We start from the raw sequence: 24,049 nt of genomic DNA on the forward strand, positions 1-24,049 counted from the left end.
TATAGTCGAGAGCTTGTGGGGCAAAGGGAACGCATCTCTTAAAGGGGCCGTGCTGAAAAAATCAGTGCATAGTTAATGATGCCCCAAAATAGGCAGTTAAAAAAATTAATTAAAAAAAATATATGGGGTATTTTGAGCTGAAACTTCACAGACACATTCAGGGGACACCTAGGACTTATATTACATCTTGTAAAAAAACAATCTAGGGCACCTTTAATATACCAGCGGTTTGCTATGGATCCTCAGCTTTCAGGCCAATCTGAGGTAGTGTGCAGCCCAGCAAACGCCGAGCAGACTTAAAAGTAGCTATCTGACAAGCAGGACGAGCAGCTTACGGACTCAAGATTGTAATCTCCTAGTACAAGCAGATGGAAGTGACCTCTCACAAAGGCAGCCACGTCCCCCCTCTCATAGAGCAAGAGCTTTGAAGTATTCTTCTGAGCAGAGAGAGCAAGATTATGATGTGCAGGAGGATTGATTTGAGAGAGTGAGATCACCGCCAGTGGACTCTTCCAACCAAACTCCTGTTTTCCCTTTGCTGTGCCACGCAATTGGAACGCATTTGTTGTTGCTGTTTTTACAACGATACCCCTGATGGAGATGATAGCTTACGCTGAGTGTGAAGTAGTATTTTTATGTTTTTTCTTGGCTTCTTTGATTATATCATTGGCTCCAGAGGGTTCAGCACTGTTTATTTTTGTATTATTGTGGAGTGTGTAGTTCGAGAGGGAGGGTTTGTTCACACCAAGCTAGCAGGGTCAGGTCCACAGGCATCTCTCTCTCTGTCTTTTGTGCCAGGAGAGAAGGAGTTTAAGCGATTTCTCCCAGTGGATTGCTGGAGAATTTATCGGCGGGTGGCTGGCTATCACAGATTAAGGGAAATGTCGATCAGTAATGACCCCTCTACATGTTAGTATTGCAGTAAAGCCAAGCTTTTATGTCAAAAAAATCGGAGTGGGGGCTATTACACATGACAGGGGTGATCAAGGGACTGTGGACCGAGGCTAGCATTATTAAATATTGACTACTCCTGTGATTTATGTAGAGCTTCAGGGAAAAAGTGACTTTTTAACCGTTATATATTCTTTAGTCTCCAAACCCTTCCATTTATCTCTTCGTGGAAATAAAGTGTGTTGGCTGCATATTTCTTACTCCCAGCTAAAAAAAAAAAGGGGGAGAAAAAACTCTTGCCCTTAAAAAATGAGACTGATGCTGTTGCGGCAGTTCGTTTTATAAACCGCCAAAAGCGAAATAGGCAAATTGGAAGCAATTATAAGATTTGACTAAAAAAAAAGGCTGAGCTAGTTGTAAATGACAGAGAATGATTCTTTGAGGGCATAGACCTCAGATAAATTCATTAAGCTTGTTTATTTTTGCTTGAACAGGTCATTTTTACAAGCTTTTTTTCTTCTGTTACTTGCACAGTCATTTAAAACATCAGCTAAAGACTGAAGCAATGGAGGAGAGATACATTTGTGGGCTTCTGGTCATTGGGGTACTTCATGCCTATTGATTTCTTTATGATGCTGCATTTAGAGGCCTTTAGATGGGGAAAGGGTGAAGGTTATGGACTTACACACACGCCTCACTTTTTCCTCTTCCCGTGAAGGTAGAAGTCCATCTGGTCCAGAGGAGAGGTGAGAACTTGGGGGAATTAATTCCCTTTTAATTTGCAAGCAGGGCCGTATATCCTGCGGTCGATTGCATTACAGTAAGTGGTGGTGGCTGGGGACTTGGAGGCTTGGCTCTTGACCCCTTGGTTAATGTGCACACAAGCATTGGTCTGACTGAACACATTACAGCCAATGGGTTGGAGTGCTGAAGAGATGTTTAAATTTCTGTAATGGTAATGTGCAGGAGGTTGAAATTTTGGTGCAGTTTTTATCATGCACTATTGTTAAAGTCGTGATATAACGGTAGTAGCAACAGAAAATTTCTTCCGCATTGTGATGTACATCTGAGTGAAACGGATTATCGAAAAGAAAAAAAATGTGGGGCAGGGGCTTGATTCTGTCCATCGGTTGTTGAATTGATGGAGGCAGATCTGAATCTTAAGTTATGATATTTTGATTTGAACCCTAACAATAAGATCAAAACATGCATTTAGAAAATATATTCAAAAATAATGATTCTTTTCAAACAGTTTGCCCAAACATCCATTTGCCTTTGGCCAAACAAGTAGATAACACCACCCCCAAACTCATTCAATTGGTTCAGTCAGTGTTGCTGTTTTCAGGCTAACTGGAATGGTCAAACAAAGCAATGCTTTGCCACAGAGACACAGTTTTATACTAGTGGTTGATTCAAGTCCTCTTGGGAAGTTCGTATTTACAACTTGGGAAGTCGTGTTTATGATATCAGGTGTGCAAGTAACAAGAGACAAGTAACTAGTCTCTTGTTACTTGCACACCACTTACTAGTTCAAGTAACTTTCTTTGGTGCAAGATGGCGGTTACCTTCCTTAATTAATTACACAAAAATACAGCTTAAACTCTAATGTTTTTAATTAATTTATGAAGCATCTGTACACTTTATTGTTACATATTATATTGTTATATATTACACTGCTATTATATTTTGTGCAGGGAATTAGCTTATCCTGACAAAGTCACTGTTAAATAACAAATCCAACTCGTAAAGATCAGGGCATAAAGAAAATCCCGAGCTTCCCACTCGTATGTACAACTTTGTGGTTGTGCGTTCAACTTGTAAATACGATCTTTTCGACATGACTTGAACAGGCCATATGTATGTACAGGTAAATCTATAGGTACAGGTAAATCAACAAGCATTTGACTTGCATGGTAATCTCTGCATATTAAGTAGAACAAGAAAGATTTTTAAAGAAAAGTTAAACACTTCACCTTTAAGATGTGTATGTGGCTCAGTCTAATTCGGGTTGCGAATTTGAAAGGGCAAACACATTTCACTTGGGGAAATTTTAGAATCCTTTCATTGTGTTTTATTTTCATAATGCTTATTACGGCTAAGTATGTGGGCATCTTGTTTATTTTTAATGGATTTTCTTTGTTTCCTATTTTTAATACAGCTCTTTATAAGGCTTTTACCAGATTGACAATATGCTCACTCACAATTTTTTTTCTTCCATTATTTATAAAATTGTATATCTATTTTTGCAGTTTTTTGACGTTTTTTTTTTTTTTTTGGTCTGTGGATTCGGCTTCCTGTGTGTTGAATCAATGTCTGAGCTGGCAGAGCAATCAATCCCCATTTCTGGATTAAGACCCAGACAGCCAAAGCCTGGGCTTCCCTGTGTCAGCAGGGCACTGCAGTTCACACACACACACACACACACACACACACACACACACACACACACACACACACACACACACACACACACACACACACACACACAAAGTGCAGAGTGTCCAACATCCTCTCAGTCTAAAAAGGGTCAGAGTGCTTAAAAGGTCTTTTAAAAGAAAATAGCATTCCTCTAATTTATAAGACAAGTTTGATCTGTGAACCAAAATACCCATGTATCACGCTGATACCTTGAAGTCGATGAACCAAGAAAATTGGATCTGTATTTAGGAGCATATTGGCAAAGTGATCATCATCCAAGTTCCTGAAGATGTCCACAGGTCAGCGTGGCTCTGATCCTTTGATGGGTCTTTGTTGATGTTAAATTGTGTCTCTGTGTGTTCCAGGTCAGAACTTCAGTAGTTTCGAAACACCAGAGACAGAGACGAGAGAGCTGCTCAGCACTGGTAAAGAAGGCCAGTGGGTTTCCATAGGAGGACTGCTGCCATATTCTAATTACACTGTGCTGGTGAATGCCTGCAACAGTCAGGGCTGTGTGGAGAGCTCTCCCACCAGTGTCTCTCTCCCACCAGGAGGTCAGTACCAAACACAGCTTTTTGTAATAAAACACCATTTACCATTAGTTATACAATAGGTGAATTGACACATGCCACACATCGATTATATGTGCCCTTGATTTATGGTTTTGAACTTTGCTGATCCCCAGAGAATTGTTATTGCAGAAACACTGTTTCCAAAATACAAATATTAGAGAAATTTATTTTTTTGACATGTTAGGATTTATTTTATTTTCATTTTGCAGACACCTTTATCCAAAGTTACTTGCATTACTAATATTCAAGGTATACATTTCATCAGGAACATTTTGCTTGTTTATTTATTTAATGGACAATGATCTATTTTCATTTAATTGATCATTTTTGTTTAATTATTTTATTTATTTGGGGTGGAAGGGGGCTTGCTTTATTTAATATAGATAGTAGAGACTGACATGATGAAAAATAATTTGGAAGAGAAAGTGGGAGTGGGATCAGGACTGTTGCAGGCCTGTATCACTTGTATGAGCATCACAGCTCACCGTATCTGGGGCATACAGTATATGTCGTGCACCTTGTCTCTTGTCTTCTTTTATTTTTTATAGGTGAAAAAGTGAAATTATCAGATAATGAAATATGAAATAGGAGTCGGTTGGAAGTAACGGAATCTAAATGATCCTCAGAAATCTCATAAACTCCACTGGCTGAAACATCAGCATCTGCCAGAAAGCTGACAAGAATATGATTAGTGCAGTTAGTTGTAAATCAATATGCAGTAACTCGCTGGGATTTTGTACACAAACCAAAATGATGCAATCACCTGATATTGAATTTTTCCTTCCAAAACATATCTTCATCAGTAAAATGTGTATTTTCGCATATGCAATTTTGAAGGCTAGAGCATAGAAACACTATGTTTCCATAATATTGTCATGTTCTTCATTAACAGACAGTCTGTAAACTTCAGCCCTGGTTAATATTTGACGCAAAGCTGCAGGCTCTCTGCACTAATGTTTAATCACATGCCTCCACACGGGCAGAGAGCGAGCTGTTTGATCAGGCTGAATCTACTGGGCCCCGTAACGCGGCTTTGTACGGGGCCAGTAGGGAGACATTGGACATCTGCTGGCTGACAGAGAACAATGCCCGCTGCTGGTGATCTAAAGACATGCCATTTCCTGTCTATGGCAATGGCAGATAAGAGCGTATGCACACAAGAGTAGCCACTATAAGTTTATTGCCACACTAAGGAGCCACACTTTCCCACTGTTAAATTGTTGTTGATTTTAATTATGACTCTTATGGCTCCAGAATGTTCTTTTTTACGACCTTCTCAGGCAAATGAAAGGTAACAACTCATTGGTTAAATAGGCCTTGGTCCATCCTTCCTTTTACTTAATGGTGTGGGAACTTATTAAGCTGATTTATACAGAGAATGGCTGTTGGGAGGCATGTGACACGCGCTGGGTTATATGTGTTTAAGGGAAGGGTAAATTACCATGGAGGAGATAAAAAAGACTATTTAGTGATTTCTGCCTTCCCAACCCCCATTGTGTTCAGTGGGAAGGAATGGTTGAAAAGATGGGTCAATGGACACATGTTTCTTCAGATGAGAGTGGGTATTCAGTGCAAACGTTCTCATAATTCAGTAGATCTTTTGGTTGGTCTTTCCCATAATTTCCCATAATTCATAGGAGCGCTCATTCCCATAATTCATGTTTTATATTTCTCTTTCTTGTTTCTCTCCCTCTTACTCCTTTACACTCTGACTGCTTTCACTTATAACTAGGCACAAAGTGACAAAGTGATAGTTTTCATCCTACTGACAGTTTCCCTATAAAATAAAAATTATATATTAATTTGTTTTTTTCAAAGCTTCCTGAATGCTATTTCAGATCTTTCCGGCCCAGTTAAAGCTTGTTACCCTACCACTCGCATACTTGTTTAAGCTGAAGGATCGTCGGACAATCACTTCTATGTCGTTTGGCTCATATGTAAAAGTAATGTGACTAGACCCTTATTTTTTGGCCAGACAGCTGTACATTCCCTAGTCAGGACCAATGTATCCACACACACACACACACTTGATCAAAGAGACTGGCGAGATATGTCTTTCGGCCTGATAACCTGCTCTGCTTAAACGTTCTGTGACAATTATTATTCTATCTGTACCTGAAAGGAGGATCATTTTCCTGTAGGGAAAAGAAAATGAAGTTGCTTGGACACGTTTCATGAACAAACATCAGCGTTTGACACCCTAGAGCTCTGCCATTGTCTCATCTCTCACGGAGGTGAACGGAGCGCTCATTCCCAGAGGAGTGCGTATGGATTGAGGATTGATTCGGCGAAATGGGACATGGCCTTGCATGTTCTCAGATGATGAAGCTGACCTGTAAACGCCACTCCATGTTAATGCCCAGCCTTTAAATACAGAGCAATCATTCTCAGATGGCCCTGTTAACAAACAGCAGCACACCCAAGTTAAAGTTCTGCAAAATTGTTCAAGTTCAACACAAAGACATAAGTATAAATTTTAAATACCACACGTTTCCCTCCACTTCTTTCAGTAGATCTTTTGGTTTGTCTGAGCTGAACTGAAGCCTTGTCTCAAACTGTCCTTGTTATATCAAAGAACAGACGGAGTAGAAGGCTTAGGATACAGACGAAACATAAAAGTGCATAGTTTAAAATGATTAGTGACACTTTTGATATACCTGAGGAAGGAGGGAGGTGAAACAAAGGAAGCTTCATGCCGACTGTTTGATGAAATAAGGCTGTGATGAATTAACTCTTTTGTCAATGGGTGTCTTACTCTCATTAGACTCTCCTTCTCTCTGTATCTCTCTATGTTTTTCTCTATATACAAACTTTAGAGAAGAAATCAAATGCTTTGAGCATATTGTTTATTCCTCAGTGTGCAGAACATAGAGGTTGACGCCCATATTTTTTGATACAGTAGTGAAGTCGAGAGCAATACACTGTATGAAACCTTTTTTTTTTTCTAAGAATTTTTTTTCTGTGCCCAGCTATGAGTAATGATACGTAACTATGGCAGCTGGAACATTTCCGACTTTGATCTGCCACAGTTGTGCATTTTGTTCATTTATACACTTATTTACAGTCCCAATGCTACATTTTAATGATCACTTTCATTTCATATGAAAAAATGTTCCATATTACTACTTTTGAGACATCCAGACACAAAGAACAAAGACTCTACTGCTAATGGAAATAGTTATTTTTTAACATCAAAACCTTAGCGTGCTATTGTTTTTCATAAAGTAGTCTTTTGTATTGTAACATATATCCATATAATACTGTTTATGAATCTACAGAAAGCAGAAGTATGCTTATATATCATGTTATGAAATAGAACTTTACAAATATGACTTTTGTCACCTTTTATTGAATATTTGTGTGCAGTTGGTGGTCTCTTGATAAATTCACAGTCTCTTTTAGACTATGTGTGTATGTGTGTGTTGGTGTTCAGGTCCAAACTATGTAAAGTAGTATTGGCATCTCTGAGCTGCGGCAATCTGTAGGGACATGGTCCAGACCTGTCCATATGCTCATCATCATCATTATGTTTATGACTGGTTGGCCGGGCTTTTCACTGTTTATTCCTGCCCAAAAGCCATAGCAGCAAAGGCAGATGGAGGAAAAGAGTGAAATGGCTTTCATCCCCAAGTCCATCCAGCAAAGCCCTATCCACTCTTCTCAGAGCAGCAGCATCCCTCTGCCGAGCTTTTTCTTGCCTAATACAAGCACATGGACATTATGAAAATTGCAGCCTGGCAGTAAAACTAATTTTGGACCACTGATTTGAGCGATGAGACTGACCTCCGCTGAGCATGAGCCACGTCCCCGCTCCCGAATGCCAGCCTATGTAGGGTTCGGTTCAGATGTCCGCATCGTCTCTTCCTTCTCCGTTCAATCAGGCTGTCACCCTGTCCTCCTAAATGACGCATGGGTACGTCAAGCTTTTGAAAGTCCCACAACAGCTTGGCATATCCATACTCTTTATTGACATAATTGGCAGTTCCATCGCTCATCAATCAAAGTATTAACATCTTTTTTTCTTGCTTTAATGTCAATGAGTTGATCTCATTTATTTCTCTGTACACCAGAGACCACGGAACCAGGAATTTAGTCTCACCCTCATAACCCTTTGTTTTGTTTTTTGCTTTGGCCATCACGGGCGTATTCAATTCTAATTCGTATTCTATCAAGGCGATTCTATTTCAGTGGGGCCAAAATGACTTAAGTAATCAACAGTTATTGAGTTCTTGTGGCTGGACAAGAGGAGGGTTGATTGAGAATGAGGCTTCACTTAGTGAAAGGACTTCACTTGGAGCATTGGAGTGCTGTATTATTGAGGCTGATTCTGACTAGATTGCTCCTCAGAATAGATGATTTTTGCCTGGAGTCCTCCCTAAGCACTGAGACAAGACCCAGAATCAAGTTGTTTTCTTTTGTGATGGCTGAGATGTTTTCATGTGCTTCCAGGCAATTTTGTAATATAGTCTCAATGACTTGTGGATAATATAAGCAATTTGCAAATCATGAGATCTATGTTGAAATGCAGTTACACTTTAGTTCAAAATTATTTATTATTATACATTTTTAATTTAATTATTTATTTTATAATTTTTGAATTTATATTATATATTATATTATATTATATTATATTATATTATATTATATTATATTATTATATTATATTATATTATATTATATTATATTATATTATATTATATTATATTATATTTATTATATTATATTATATTATATTATATTATATTATATTATATTATATTATATTATATTATATTATATTATATTATATTGTATTTCACCAACACTTTCATTCAGTATTAAAGGTGCCCTAGAAAAAAGATTTAATATAAGAATATATATATGTAATATAATGTAATATTTAAAAAAAGATGTAATATAAGTCTAAGGTGTCCCCTGAATGTGTCTGAATGTGCATAAACAAAGTTTACACAGCTAATATAACCCTCAAAATGGATCTTTACAAAGTGTTCGTCATGCATACTGCATGCACGCATCGGATTATGTGAGTATTGTATACTGTTATATTGTTTACATATGATTCTGAATGGATTTGAGGCTGTGCTCCATGGCTATTGGCTAATGCTACACTGTTGGAGAGATTTATAAAGAATGAAGTTGTATGTATGAATTATACAGACTGCAGGTGTTTAAAAATGATAGCGACAGCTCTTGTCTCCGTGAATACAGTAAGAAATGATGGTAACTTTAACCACATTTAACAGTACATTAGCAACATGCTAATGAAACATTTAGAAAGACAATTTACAAATATCACTAAAAATATCATGATATCATGGATCATGTCAGTTATTATTGCTCCATCTGCCATTTTTCGCTATTGTTCTTGCTTGCTTACCTAGTCTGATGATTCAGCTGTGCACAGATCCAGACGTTACTGGCTGCCCTTGTGTAATGCCTTTCATAATGTTGGGAACATGGGCTGGCATATGCAAATATTGGGGCGTACACCCCGACTGTTACGTAACAGTCGTTGTTATGTTGAGATTCGCCTGTTCTTCGGAAGTCTTTTAAGCAAATGAGATTTATACAAGAAGGAGGAAACAATGGAGTTTGAGACTCACTGTATCTCATTTCCATGTACTGAACTCTTGTTATTTGACTATGCCAAGATAAATTAAATTTTTCATTCGAGGGCACCTTTAATTCTTGATGCAAAGTATTAATATTGTGAAATTCACAGATGTTATTTGAATATGTGTGTATGAGGGTATGTGTGTAAGTGCCCTGACCAGTGAGATTGTGTTGAGGACGGATGACTCTCGCAGTAAATAGAAGCCGCAGTATTATCCATGGGGTTGATGGTGCGTTGGGCTAGAAGTGAGGCGAGAAGGCGGAGAAGGGGCCAGGAAGTCCTTGTAAATCAGAGGCACAGAGAGCTGGCCGCACCATTAGACAAGTGCCATTCACATTCTCCGCCCTTCTCTTGACTCTCTCTCTTTAAAAACAGAGGAATTCTCAATCCACTCTCTCTGCCTGTCTCTTTCTCTCTCCAATCTGTGATATGCACAGCCCCTTGACTCCTCACCAGCAGAATATTAAATATTTAAAACAAAACAAAAACAAAAAAGAATGCACTGTATTTACAGTACTTGCAACCTATACACTACCATTCAAAAGTTTGGGGTTGGTAAGATTTTTAAAACATTTTTTAAAGAAGATTCTTGTGCTTACCAAGGCTGCATTTATTTGATCAGAAAGCAGTAAAACAGTTATTTGTAAAATATTATTACAAATTAAAATGACCTTTTTATTTTTATATATTTTAAAATACACTGTATTGCCAAAAGTTTTGGGACACCTGCCTTTACCTACACATAAATTTATTGACATCCCATTCTTAATCTTTAGAGTTTAATATGGATTTGGCCCATCCTTTGCAGATATAACAGCTTTAACTTTTCTGGGAAGGTTTTCCATAAGGTTTAGACGTGTGTTTATGGGAATTTTTGACCATTCTTCTAGAAGCGCATTTATAAGGTCAGGCACTGATGTTGGACGAGAAGGCCTGGCTCACAGTCTCAGCTCTAATTAATCCCAAAGGTGTTCTGTCGGGTTGAGGTCAGACTGGTTGCAGGCCAGTCAAGTTCCTCCACACCAAACTTGCTTATCCATGTCTTTATGGACCTTGCTTTGTGCACTGGTGCACAGTCATGTTGGAACAGGAATGGGCCATCCCCAAACTGTTCCCACAAATTTGGGAGCATGAAATTGTCCAAAATGTCTTGGTATGCTGAATCATTAAGAGTTCCTTTCACTGGAACTAAGGGTCCAAGCCCAAGTTCTGAAATACAACCCCACACCATAATCCCCCCTCCATCAAACTTTACACTTGGCACAATGCAGTCAGGCAAGTACCGTTCTCCTGGAAACCGCCAAACCCAGACTCATCCATGGGATTGCCAGACAGAGAAGCATGATTCGTCACTCCAGAGAACACGTCTCCACTACTCTAGAGTCCAGTGGCGGTGTGCTTTACACCACTGCATCCGACGCTTTGGTGATGTAAGGTGATGTAAGACTTGGATGCAGCTGCTTGGCCAGGAAACCCTTTCCATGAAGCTCACTATGCACTGTTCTTGAGCTAATCTAAGGGCCACACGAAGTTTGGAGGTCTGTAGCTATTGAATGCAGAAAGATGGCGACTTCTGCACACTGTGTGCCTCAGCATGCACTAACCCCCATCTGTGGCCTACCACTTTGTGGCTGAGTTGCTGTTGTTCCTAATTGCTTTCACTTTGTTATGATACCACTAACAGCTGACCGTGGAATATGTAGTAGTGAAGAAAATGTCATGATACGACTTATTGCACAGGTGGCAACCTATCACGGTACCATGCTTGAATTCACTGAGCTCCTGAGAGCGACCCATTCTTTCACAAATGTTTGTAAAATAACGCATTTTTAACAATATCTAGTGATGGCCGATTTCAAAACACGACTTTGGAGCATTATAAATCTTTTGAGTCGAATCAGTGATTCGGATCGTGTATCAAACTGCCAAACTGCTGAAATCATGTGACTTTGGCACTCCGAGCGACTGATTTGATTCGTAAAGCTCGAAGCTTCATGAAGCAGTGTTTTGAAATCGGCCATCACTAAATATTGTTAAAAAGATGTTTTTGGGGGTTTTTTTGCGCACAAAAAATATTCTCGAATCACCACCTGGCTACAGTGGTTCATCCTTAATGTTTTGAAGCAACAAGGTTACTTTTTGTGCACAAAAACAAAACAAACAATTTCTTCTCTTCCATGAATTTTCAGCAGTTCATTCTTCCACATGGTTCAGCGTCACACGATCCTTTAGAAATCATTGTAAAATTATGATTTGGTGCTCAAGAAACATATTATTCAATGTTGAGTATTTTTCTTGGAAAAAAATATGTTTTGGAACTTTTTGTGTATGTTGACATAAAAAAAAAATGTTTCAGTAATATTGATGCTTTTTTATATTATATGTTTTAACTATTGATGAATAAACTGAAAGTTCAGATAAACCTAATGGTTGTCCAAATAACTGTAAAGAAATAGCTTAAACATAGCTGACATATAATATTGGCAACTAAATGAAAACCAATCTTTCCCTTTAAACCCATTTCATTCAGTAGGTCCTCCATAAACGCAGTGTGTCCCATTGTGAGTGTTTGTTGTCCAGCATATGTTGTAGTGTATATATACAGTAAGCTCACCCCTAAAATGCTCCCATCCCCAGCAGTGTTTCTACCCATGTTCTTTAGCATATGCTGCACCGTGCAGGTCTTTTCTCTGCTCCACTTCACCTCTGTATCCTCTCCACATACAGCTCCAGATGGCCTCCTGCCCCCCAGGCTGGCAGCTGCCACCCCCACCTCGCTGCAGGTGGCCTGGGCTGCTCCAGCGCGCCACAACGCTCCCGGACCCCTGCGCTACAGGCTCCAGATGAAAACTTCAGCTTCCCCACAAGTTCACCAGTAAGCTCAGCTCAACAAAATAATCAAGACCTTTAACTGTGTACACACCACTGCCACAGCAAACATGCTACCATCAACACTACATTTTTGTGCTGAAAATACAAAATGATCTAAGACTTGCAGGATATATCTGTATCTAAAGTATTTGATCTAAAGGGAAGAAAGCAGCAGTTGCTTGTTGTAGAGCAGATGTACAGGAATATCAAATAATAGGCCTAGACCAGGGCTGTCCTTTTGGAAAAAAAAGAAAGAAACAAATGTTTTATCTAATATGTATGCATTACATGCTCCCTGACAACAAATTGCAATTTAATCAGAAATAGGGGAATTCTCATTCTGTTGTAATAAATAAATGACTAGGCGCATGTATTATATATCACCCTCATTTCCTGGGATTCTTTTGAAATGTATTTCATTGTTCATGTGATTTATTTATTATACTCCATGGTAAATTTAATCGTGAAGCTCAGTGGAAGTTGACGCTTCTTAAAAACCAGCAAAGATTTGTTCCAATCAGCAAGACTTGTAAGCCATTTAATGCAGCGTGATTATATCTATTTTTTCATTTCAATTCAATAAAAATATCAGCTTGTATTTTCATCAGAATAGTGACATATTCTAACCATAGAAGTTGATGAACACATTCAATCCTAAGATCACTGTTGATTTGATTTTGCTAACTGCTTAATGGAAAAGATATTTTAATAATTTTAAAGCACCTATTAAGTCAGAACTGGAATTACAGTCTTTGTGAAGAAAACGGGCTAAATATTGCTTAGCCTGCACCACACAGTGTTGTTTTTTTGTTTGTTTTGGGTTTTTTTTTGGGCCAATCAGATGCTCTATAGAATAGGAATAAAACCAGTTTTGTTGTGATTTTTGAAAGAAGTTAACATTTTTATTCAGCGAGGACCTATTAAGTTGGTCAAAAGTGACATTAAAATCATTTATATTATGTTACACAATATTTATTTTGAACTTTGAACAATATTTATTTTGAACAAAGAAGACTGAAAAAATACATGCATCACAGTTTCTCTAAAAATATTAAGCAGCACAACATTGATAATAATAAGAGATGTCCTGGGTTCAAATCCCGGACGAGCCCCCACTTGTTACATCCGGCTCTTCAGCTGCAACAAATAGAACAGACACGCCAATTCTTTGCAAAACATTTATTTTAACACAAGAAAACAACACCATGCTAGAGACGATCATTCAAAACAATGCTCCCGCATGAACGTTCTCAGCGACATTTAACTTTTCATCCAACAATCTGCATATATGACCCTGGACCACAAAACCAGTCATAAGTAGCATGGGTATATTTGTAGCAATAACCAACAAAACATTGTGTGGGTCAAAAAACAGATCATGTTTCATGTAGATATTTTGTAAATTTCCTAGCATAAATATATCAAAAATGTATTTTTGTAAGTGGATAAGCATTGCTAAGGACTTCATTTGGACAACTTTAAAGGCAATTTTCTCAATATTTTGCAGCCTCAGATTCCATATTTTTAAATATTATAAAAGCATAATTATTCAGCTTTCTTTTGTGGTCCAGGGTCACATATTAGATTTCTGAAAAAAATTCAGCTTTGCCATCATTGGAAAAAATAACATTTTAAAATATATATATTTAAAAAACAACATTTATTTTAAATTGTAATATAATCTCACTATATTTTTCTGTATTTTTGATCAAATAAATGCAGCCTTGCTGAGTGTAAGAGACTTCTTAAAAAAAAAATGTAAATCCAAACTTTTGAATGGTAGTGTATGGTAGTCTCACAATTGCTTCTTTATTTCTCATAACTGTGACTTTTTTTTCCTTTTTTTTTTTTTTTTTTACTCTGAAGTGGAAATTTGTTTCCATAATAAAGTGTATATAGTTTTTTAAACACTTTTATATGTCCTGCACAAACTTTCTATTTCACTAGGGAATAATGTCAACACTAGGAAAAATTGCTTTTATTGAAAGCTGAAGAAAATGAACATTCCAGAATATCAGTACATCTACGGGATGTCAACAGATAATTTTTTGTCATGTAACACTGTTAAGTTTAGTGTAACATGTTTGTGCATGCACATTTATTTCTGTCTTCAGGTTAATGGACGATGAGACGACCATCTTTAGTCACATGGTGAAGGAACTGGAACCGTTTACTGAGTATCATTTCAGACTGCTGGTGTCCAACAGCCATGGAGAAACCAGCAGCCCATGGGTATCTCTTTTTACTGCACAAGACAGTGAGTTCCTCAACTGAAACACACACACACACACACACATACAATGTTCACAAACACAACAGAAAATCATTAAGCACACAAAGAGTGTGTTGTGTTTAACCACATGTCAGGCGGTTCCTCTGTGAGGCTTGTCCCACAGAGAAGAGCAGGTGTTGAGAGAGAGAGCGAGAGAGAGAGAGGGCCAGTGGGCAGAGATCACTAGTTAAAGGTACGCCTCTTCCACATGACCTTGCCGGTGTCATTTTGGACTGATTACTGTAATAGAATCATATTAAGGATCATAACAGACACTCTCTGCTAAGTTATAAATTAATTATACTTCAGCCTATTAGCACATACATTATAATTACTGAGCCAGTATTTGCATACACTCAGATTGCACTGTATTATGGACCATCACCTCTTCATTATCATGCTTGGAGACAACCCCCTACCCCCTCCCCACAATGCCCTGCAGCACTTCACAACTTCTGCTTTTGGGAAGAGTTTTCCCTCCATCTGAGAGCAGAACTACGTGATCTGAGTAACATTCACAGCCTCATTGAGACTTTTTGTTCTGTATCTTGTCTTGGATTCTGCTTTTGTCTGCTTGTGTTGCACCATGTGTCTGTATACTTGATCTTGCACCTTGCAATTAGTATTCTTTATGGATGCTTAGCATGTCTTTCATAGGTTGCATTGTTCTTTGAGAGGGTGTCATAAATTGCCTTGAAGAATCGGCATCAGATATGTTGTTGATCACTCAAGAATATGTGTAGTAGTTTAGGGTTGAATGAGAACAGCTTTTGGATGGATGGATGGATGGATGGATGGATGGATGGATGGATGGATGGATGGATGGATGGATGGATGGATGGATGGATGGATGGATGGATGGATGGACGGACAGTCCTTTGGATGGATGGATGGATGGATGGATGGATGTTCATTTTAGAAATCAACTCAAAATTTGGCTTAAGGATATCATATGATATGACATCACTGTATAAAATTTTATTTAAATATATTTTATTAAAATATCTGTATTATTTTTAAAATAAAATAAATATTTGTATTATTAACATATTTCTAGTGCTGCCAAATGATTAATCGCAATTAATCGCATCCCAAAAAAAAGTTTGTGTTTACATAATATATGTGTGTGTACTGTGTATAATTATTATGTATATATAAATACACACACACATGCATGTATATATTTAAGAAAAATGTGTTACATTTATATATAAAATATTTATATTTATATTAATGCTGGGCAAATGATTAATCACGATTAATCGCATCCAAAATAAAAGTTTGTGTTTACATAATATATGTGTGTGTGCTGTGTATAATAATGTATATATAAATACACACATGCATGTATATATTTAAGAAAAATGTGAATATAATATAAATTATGTAAATATATGTACAGTATATACATTCAAATATTTTTAAATATACAAAATAATAATAATAATATACACAGCACACACATATATTATGTGAACACAAACTTTTATTTTGGATATGATTAATCATGATTAATTGTTTGCCCAGCATTCATTTATATATAATATAAATTATATAAATATATTCACAGCATATACATGCAAATATTTCTTAAATATGTGTGTATTTAAATATACATAATAATTATACACAGTACACACACATATATTATGTAAACACAAACTTTTATTTTGGATATGATTAGTCATAATGATTAATTGTTTGACAGCCCTATTAAATACATATATTTATTAAATATAATTTCTTAAATATCTATGTGAAAATACTTTTTTTAGGGCACCACTGTTTGTTGATACAGTATTCACGTATAGTACAGAAGTTGGAAAGATTTTTAAAGCATGGAGGCTAAATGTGTAGTTATTTCTTTATTTTGTTGAGCATTGCAATAAGGAAACTGGCACTTTTATGTAAATACTCTACCATATGCCAAAACTGCAATGACCCAGCATGCACCATATTAGCAGCTCTTCTAAAAGTCAACCTAATCCCAAACAAGCGACATGTCAAATCCTGATCAGCATGCTATATAAATCAAAACCATCCTCCTCCTCACTTTCCATCTGCATGTATCTGGCAGCAGAAATGAGCCCTTCACTCTAGCTCTATTTACACATATCTTTCTTTGAGGCAGGGGTGATGACTTTGAGAACAGTTGGGCATTACCAAGAAGGAGAGAAATGATTGTTATTGTTAAAGAGAAAAGCCCTTTATTTCTTTTCCGAAATGAGCTGTGAAGAGCCTCGATGCGGCATATTCGGCTCTCTGCAGCAGGATTATGGGGAAAGCGTGAGTTTTAGTGGCTCCTGGCACTGCTAATAAACACTCTCACACATATCATCAGCCGCCCCATCAACGTGAAATAGTACCCGGCAAAGCCGCACTAAATTAACAGTAGGAAAGAATTGAGGAGATTCTTCAAAATAATGTGTCCGGCCGCATGATAAAGGAAGAGGAAAGGATGGGCAAGGTGAAATAGGAGGAGAGAAACGTATGTCATATTTTCTTTAGCTCTTTTTCTTCTTTGATAGGGTCCCAGCCTGCCCGCACATCTTCATCTCTAATTTAGAAATCCCCTCTAGAGAGATTTCTCCACCTCTGTGTGAAATGTTCACAGCAGCACATACTATAGGCTGTGTGCATGAGCTGCCCTATATAAGATGCTGTGTAAGCAATCACCTACAGTGTCTAATAAATAAATAAATATTTGAATTGTCATCTTTTGCCATCTTATTTGGATTTAACATTGATGTTCTGTTATTGTATGGTTATTTTTCTTTTTCTTTAGTTTCAAATATGGCATTTCATTTGAAACCATGATTCCTAATGAGGTTCCAGGGGGTACTTTTAGATTTTATTTTATTTTAAATGTACTTGATGGGTCTGTTTTTCACCCGCAGTATTGACTGTTTTTAGTTTAAAAGTAAGTCACTGTAATAATAGCTGAAGTTAAAGGGTTATTTCAACCTAAAATGAACATTAAGTCATCATTTACTCACCCTGGTGTTGTTGACTACAAAAGGAGAATTTAAAAAAAATATATATGTAAATGTCCCACTCGCACTCATCCATATAAAGGCAGTGAATAATGCCAAGCATCAAGTTTAAAAAAAAAAAAAAAGTATCACAGTATGGTCCAATGCGTCACATGTTATATATATATATATATATATATATATATATATATATATATATATATATATATATATATATATATATATATATATATATATATATATATATATATATATATATATATATATATATATATATATTCCCTATCATATTCCTGGGGGTATATGATAGGGTTTGGTAAATAAATAAAAGTTATGTATTATTTCATGAAAATCCTGACCTTGGCCATTGATCTTCTGTGCAAGGCTATACGATATGCGCGTCCCTGAGATAATAGTGCTGCAGTTCACTCCAACTCTGAAGTTGTGAGAAATCAAGACTAAGAAAAACGCGACATGAAATACAATCCATGTGCTTTCTTCTCTGAGGTGAATATATATTTGTTGTGTTCATCACAACAAGAAGTTATCGCTTTCACATCTGTCAACTGTCATTCTGACTGTAATCTGACAACCAGAGTTCTGGTCCGGACATTTTCAACTCAGTGAAGTACACAGATACTTTTTTTTGGAAATTCTAGGCTTTGTATTTCATGCCAGGTATTTATTAATCTCGATTTCTCACAACTTGTGTGCTTTTTCTGGGCGAGTCGGCGTGAACTGTGGCACTAATAGAGTCTGCATAGAGTTGTGCATACATGCACAGAAGACCAATGGCCAAGTTCAGGATTTTTGTTAAATAATACATACAATTTTGGTTTGTTTTTTTACCAAACATCGTATTACACCCAGAACAAGTGGAAAATATAACATGTGTTGAATGGGACCACTCTGTAATAATTTTGCATCTCTTTTTTTGAAAGCTTGATGCTGGTCGCTATTTACTGCTTAATATGGACCAGAGCGATAGGTAAATTTTGAAACAATGAACAATGGCATACTGCATTATAACAACACCGGGGTACATAAATGATGATTTAATTTTAATTTTAGGGTGAACTATCCATTTAATGATGATGCCAAATTTTATCCAGTATAATATGAGTTCAAAAGAACACATTTCTGGTTTGGTGAGTACATGAGCCTTACTGATGGAGCTGTGGGAACACTTAGGTTTGTCTGTTTGGCTCTTTTTGTGCTGCAGTATGTCAGAACACTACTAGAAATCTCCTTAGTGAAGATGTATGAGCATTTTAAGTATTCAAAAGGCCCTCATTCCTCTCCTTTTTATCATTCCATTAAGATTTTATAACCATCTTTTTAATGTAATTCCATCCATGAATTTTTACCCCTTAGACTTGACAGGCGGTTCAGTGAACATAAACTTTGCCATGTAGAAGAGCTCTTTTCTCTGTCTTCTCTGTCTGTGCTGAAGTGCATGGGTTTGTGCTTGGAGTGACATATACATAAAAGGGTTTAGAGGGCCAATTGTAGGGCTTTTTTTCTAGTAATTCTGATATATTTAAAGTATATGTACAGTTTAACTTTTCATTTAAGTTCTCTCCCAAGATTTTAAGACTTTTTTTTTGGCAGATTAACATTACTCTTTTTGGTTCTGTAAATAGTACTGTTAATGTGAGCGTGGACACCTTAAATGTTTTCATTTCTTGAATTGGGTGAATTTAAATTGAATCATCCCCAACCTTTACTATTTCATCTTGATATTAATTATCACCCCATCCCCATGTGTAGTCGTTAAAATGTTGTGGGTAGAGCAACTGCAGCTGTGCACTTCACCTTGAAATAAATAACTTACTGTACAATAGCGTACACTTCATCAAGTTCAAAACTAAAAGAAATCTTTCAGATAAAGAATACTACTTTTTGTCATTTTCCTTTCAATCTTCTTTTGTGCTAAACAGCTTCTTGAAAGTAGCATACCGACAACATCCGTCCTAGTTGACATCAGCCAAGCTAACCTTCAAAGCGATCATATTGTCACAAGGACCTCTGCAATGCTAAAAATAATCCTCTCTTTCCTTCACGTTTCCCGGTCCCCCCTCCTTGCCTTGTCACTTGATTGTGTTATTATTATGCTAACCAAATCCTTATAAATGTGATTTAAGGCTTGGCGGCCCGCGCTCTTGTTTTCCCTTCTGCTGTAGCGATTTATAGTGGCCCAGGAAAGGCCTCTCTAAGTATTCCAAATGTCCTGAGATTACAGCTGTTGCCGATGCCTGATTGAGGCCGACTGCTGTTATTGCACTGTGTTCTTGCTTGTACCCTGAGAGCAGTAAAGCATCAATAAAATCAAAAGCACCTGCATCTTAAATGAAATTTCAATTGAAAAACTTAACAGCCCTTCAAATTGCGGAATTTAACGCAGACCAGTAAAGCTTAAATAACACTTTGCCTCTGCAGACCGAAAGACCGGGCGGCTGAGCCGAGGAAGGAAGGCTGGCCGGGGGATGAAGTAAGGAGGGGTGGTTCACGTTCAAGGTGACTTGATTGTCTCATGTGGTAAAATTATTTACAATTAAGGAATTTCTCCTGAGAGCCACATTGGATTTGCCGGCGAGCACCTATGCGGGCGTTTTGCGGTGGCGGCGGCCGTGAGCTTTTTCAGTATTCATGGACGCTCCTGAACCTTTGTGGTAATTGAATCAGTTAGAGTGCTGAGTGGAGCAAGCATAAAAACCTGTTAACCCAAAGGTCAGATCTGTGCATTGTTTATTTATCAGGAGGAAGAGGGAGTGAAATCGGCAGGGCCCCTTCACAGACACAGTAAAAAATTACCCCCAAAAATAACAGCTACTAGATGAATGGAGAAATCTGGGCCGGAATCATAAGCAGCGGCCGACTGTGTGAAGTGAAAATGGAGGAAGCTTGAGTTAGGGTTAGGGATGACTAATGGGAATTAAACCTCTTTATTTCTTGACATCATTTCCTGATCAGAGTTATTATGATAACGCTGAAAAAAAGGTCAGTTTATTTAGATAATGCATTTATTTGTACTACATATTGAAGACACTTGGGGTTATAAAAATAGTGAGACTATTTTGTCAGCTGATAGCGCTGATTATTTGCACCTACCGCTCAATTTGGTATTAGCAGATCAGTTAACGGAACAAAATCTGTGCTGAGCACAGTTTGAATGTGGCAAACAGGTCCATTCTGAGTGTTTAGTTGTGGCTTAATTGGCTCTTAAAAATGCTAAAATTATGCACATCTGTATTTATATTTAATATTTTTCTCCACCATTTGATTCATTTGATAATGCTGCCGTGATCAATGAAAATAAACACCACCGTTCAAAAGGTTGGGGTCGATTTTCAAGTTTTTAAGGTTTTTTAAAGAAGTCTCTAAGGTTGACCAATACTGCATTTATTTGTTTAAAAACAGCAAAACAGTAATATTGAAATATTATTATTTACAATAATTGTTTTCTATTTTAATGTATTTTAAAATGTATTTTAAATTGTCACGTGGTAAAAATCATTATAATATACTGATTTGATGCTCAAGAAGCATTTCTTATTTTTATTGAAAATAGTTGCGCTGCCTAGTATTTTTGTAAAAACAATACAGCAATTCCTGTCCCTCCATTGACAGCTATGCAACTATCACTTTGACCTCTCAAAAAGTTAATTCATCAACGTACACATCAGTTGTGGTAAATGGAAGCTCAAGTATGTTTGCTTGACATGTGAGGTTCATTCTCGTGTGTTACGCAGCACGTTTGAGCTTGAACAAGAACCATTGAGGTTTGTTTTCGTGCATCACGCAGCCTCCGTTGAGCTTCTGTTTATGTTCGCTGCATGTTTATATGTGAATAAAACCCTAAATTCAATCTATTCATCATATAAAGTGATCGCGACTCAGAAAATTTGGACTAAACCTTTAAATTCAAATGGATTAGTTTTACAATCTCTTTATGAACCTTCTGAAGTGTCAAAGTGGTAATCGCGTAGCTGTCAATGAGGGGACAGAAATCTTCATTTGTATTCCGAAGATAAAATGACAGTAAATGATTACAGAATTTAAATTTTTGGGTGAACTATCGCTTTAAATAACATGCAAAAGTGATACAACTGTGAAGCGAATTTGCTCCATCTGTGTGCTTCCGCTCTGTCATGTCCCTTTATTTTTCATTATTAGATTTTTTTTAAGTCATTACCTTGATGCTTGTTGTGGTGGCCGCTGAGCTTTGGGGAGAGAAAGAGTACATGTAGCCGGTTATGTCTCCTCTATACATAGTGAGTCAGTTGGGAGGTGATGGTGATGGGAGGTGGAAAGTGGGCCATCTGTGGGGAGACATCAGCAGCCCAGCACGGCAGAGAGAGAGCCAGTCACCTTGATCCACACGCCCTTGCCGGTACGCCATTACCGTGCTACCGTGGGATGTAAATGGAGGAGGAAAACATTACCTTCAAATGAGCTTTCATAGGGCCCAAATATCAATCAGACAGCCCAGGCTCCAGAGCAGACAGGAGACACTTAAAACGCAACAAAACAACTTCACTTCAATTACCACATCTCATATATTCCTCCTGTAACTGCTTTCCTTTTACCAAATGTTCGAGCTCTTTTACTTATCATTCTTTAGTTTTTTTTTTCTTTTTCTGGGATTTCTTACTGTCAGAAAAACGGTATAAGAAATTACTGTAATGTAAATCTGCATCCATATATCGCGCCACACAGACTGAGCACATATAGTACAATAAACCAATGTGACATTTTGGATCAGCATTATTCTGAAACCCAATAGCAATGCTCCACATAGCAAATAAAGACAAATCATCAAAATAGTATTTTCTCGATTTGCATTTCCTGAAGGAAATGCCAGTGCTTGCAAAGCAGCAAAAGAAGGTGTTCAGGTAGTCTTAGGGTTTAGGCCTCAGATGTGTTTAAATGAAATGCTGCATTTGCCATTGTATCAGCACAAAAGAAGTTTTGAAAAAGTTTTTTTTTTTTCTATAAAATGAAATTCAATGTTGTTCAGACCCCAGCATTCTTGAAAATATCTTCTTTTGTTTTCTGCAAAAAGAAAGAAAGTTACAAAGGTATAGAACATGAGAGTGAGTAAATGACAGAATTTCTATTTTTTGATGGACTATCCCTTTAGGGTTTGGGGTTTACAAAACCTTTGCAAGTACTGTATAAAGCATGTGGTGTGAAGATTTCTTTAAAATCAACTAATACTCTGTTTCATTGAAATTAAGTTTGAAACAAAAGCATTTTAGTCTGTTGTATACCAGTCATAGCTGAGGAAATACAGGCACAAGCCATCAGACATGAGAGAGGGACAGAATGCATGATGATACCGTCATGTGTTTTGGTACATGCGTGCGTGTGTAATTATGAAAATGACCCGAGCTGTCCGAGCCTGAAGATCCACAAAGGATTTCTTGATGTTAATGCTGCCATGGCAGCAGTTGTTGTAACCACTCAGAGAAAATGACTAGGCAGGAAACTTAAGTGATTTCCTTCAATTCACTGCAGACCCTTCAGAGGCTCACCTCACACATAGCTGATATCCCTTAGCCACATAACCCCAAGAATAAATCCATAAATATAATTTCATATTTGCTTGTGATATGCAGCGACTGACTCCATCCTCTTTGGCAAATGAGCTGATTTGCAAGCCCCCTGCTCTACATTTTAATCCAGAGAATCAGGCTGCTCCAATCAGACGGTGTCCTTGTGCTGTCAGTCTCAATGCTGCGCTGTCAGAGAGGAGCTGCGTCTCTCTAGATCATGGAGATCAACAAGACTCATCAGTCCTTTGGTTCAAATCATTTAATGGCAAAATGAATTGCAATCTTATTAGTAAATATAATTAATTAAAATCATAATATTTATGGCTTTATTATTTAAATATTATTATTAATATTGTTATTATATAATCTATACATTCATATGATTTTAATTGTATGACATTATATTTATTAAAAACTATTATAAATGTAATATTAGTTTTTGAATATTTTATATATTATTATATAATTTAATAATATATAATTACATGTAATTCATGAAACTCTAGATGGCGCAGGTTAATAGATCCTTAAAGCCCTGGGTATACTTCTTTTTTCACGTGTGAAAACACTTTTTTAGTGTATGCGCACAGTCGAAACGCACAGCCTTGGAAAGTATACTTCATTTGACTCGTACGCATACACAGGCGTTCAACGCATTCGCAGTTTTGAGCAATCTCTCGCCATGAGTTACCACCATGTAAACATCTTTGTATTCTTTAATGCTAGAGTTGTACAAATGAGAATACTTTCTAAACTCTTCGCACAATCTCTTGTGTTTGTAGGCCTCCATTGCAGTGTTTTACACTGTTGCCGCGGGTGGTTTTTCATGTCCGCGGGTTGAATTGACTCAAAATAACGTG

General features: G+C 37.2%; 1 protein-coding gene across 1 annotated transcript in view; it reads left to right on the forward strand.

Moving 5' to 3' along the window:
* Positions 1–24,049, forward strand: part of ush2a (Usher syndrome 2A (autosomal recessive, mild)) — a 241,331-nt gene that overhangs the window by 119,991 nt on the left and 97,291 nt on the right. Inside the window, exons 37-39 of the mRNA XM_067367352.1 lie at positions 3,675–3,863; positions 12,223–12,370; positions 14,481–14,623. Of these exons, the coding sequence (XP_067223453.1) occupies positions 3,675–3,863; positions 12,223–12,370; positions 14,481–14,623 (480 nt within the window). The remainder of the gene's footprint in view (positions 1–3,674; positions 3,864–12,222; positions 12,371–14,480; positions 14,624–24,049) is intronic.

This window comes from Chanodichthys erythropterus, chromosome 18 (genome assembly GCF_024489055.1).
Source record: "Chanodichthys erythropterus isolate Z2021 chromosome 18, ASM2448905v1, whole genome shotgun sequence".
Lineage (NCBI taxonomy): Eukaryota > Metazoa > Chordata > Actinopteri > Cypriniformes > Xenocyprididae > Chanodichthys > Chanodichthys erythropterus.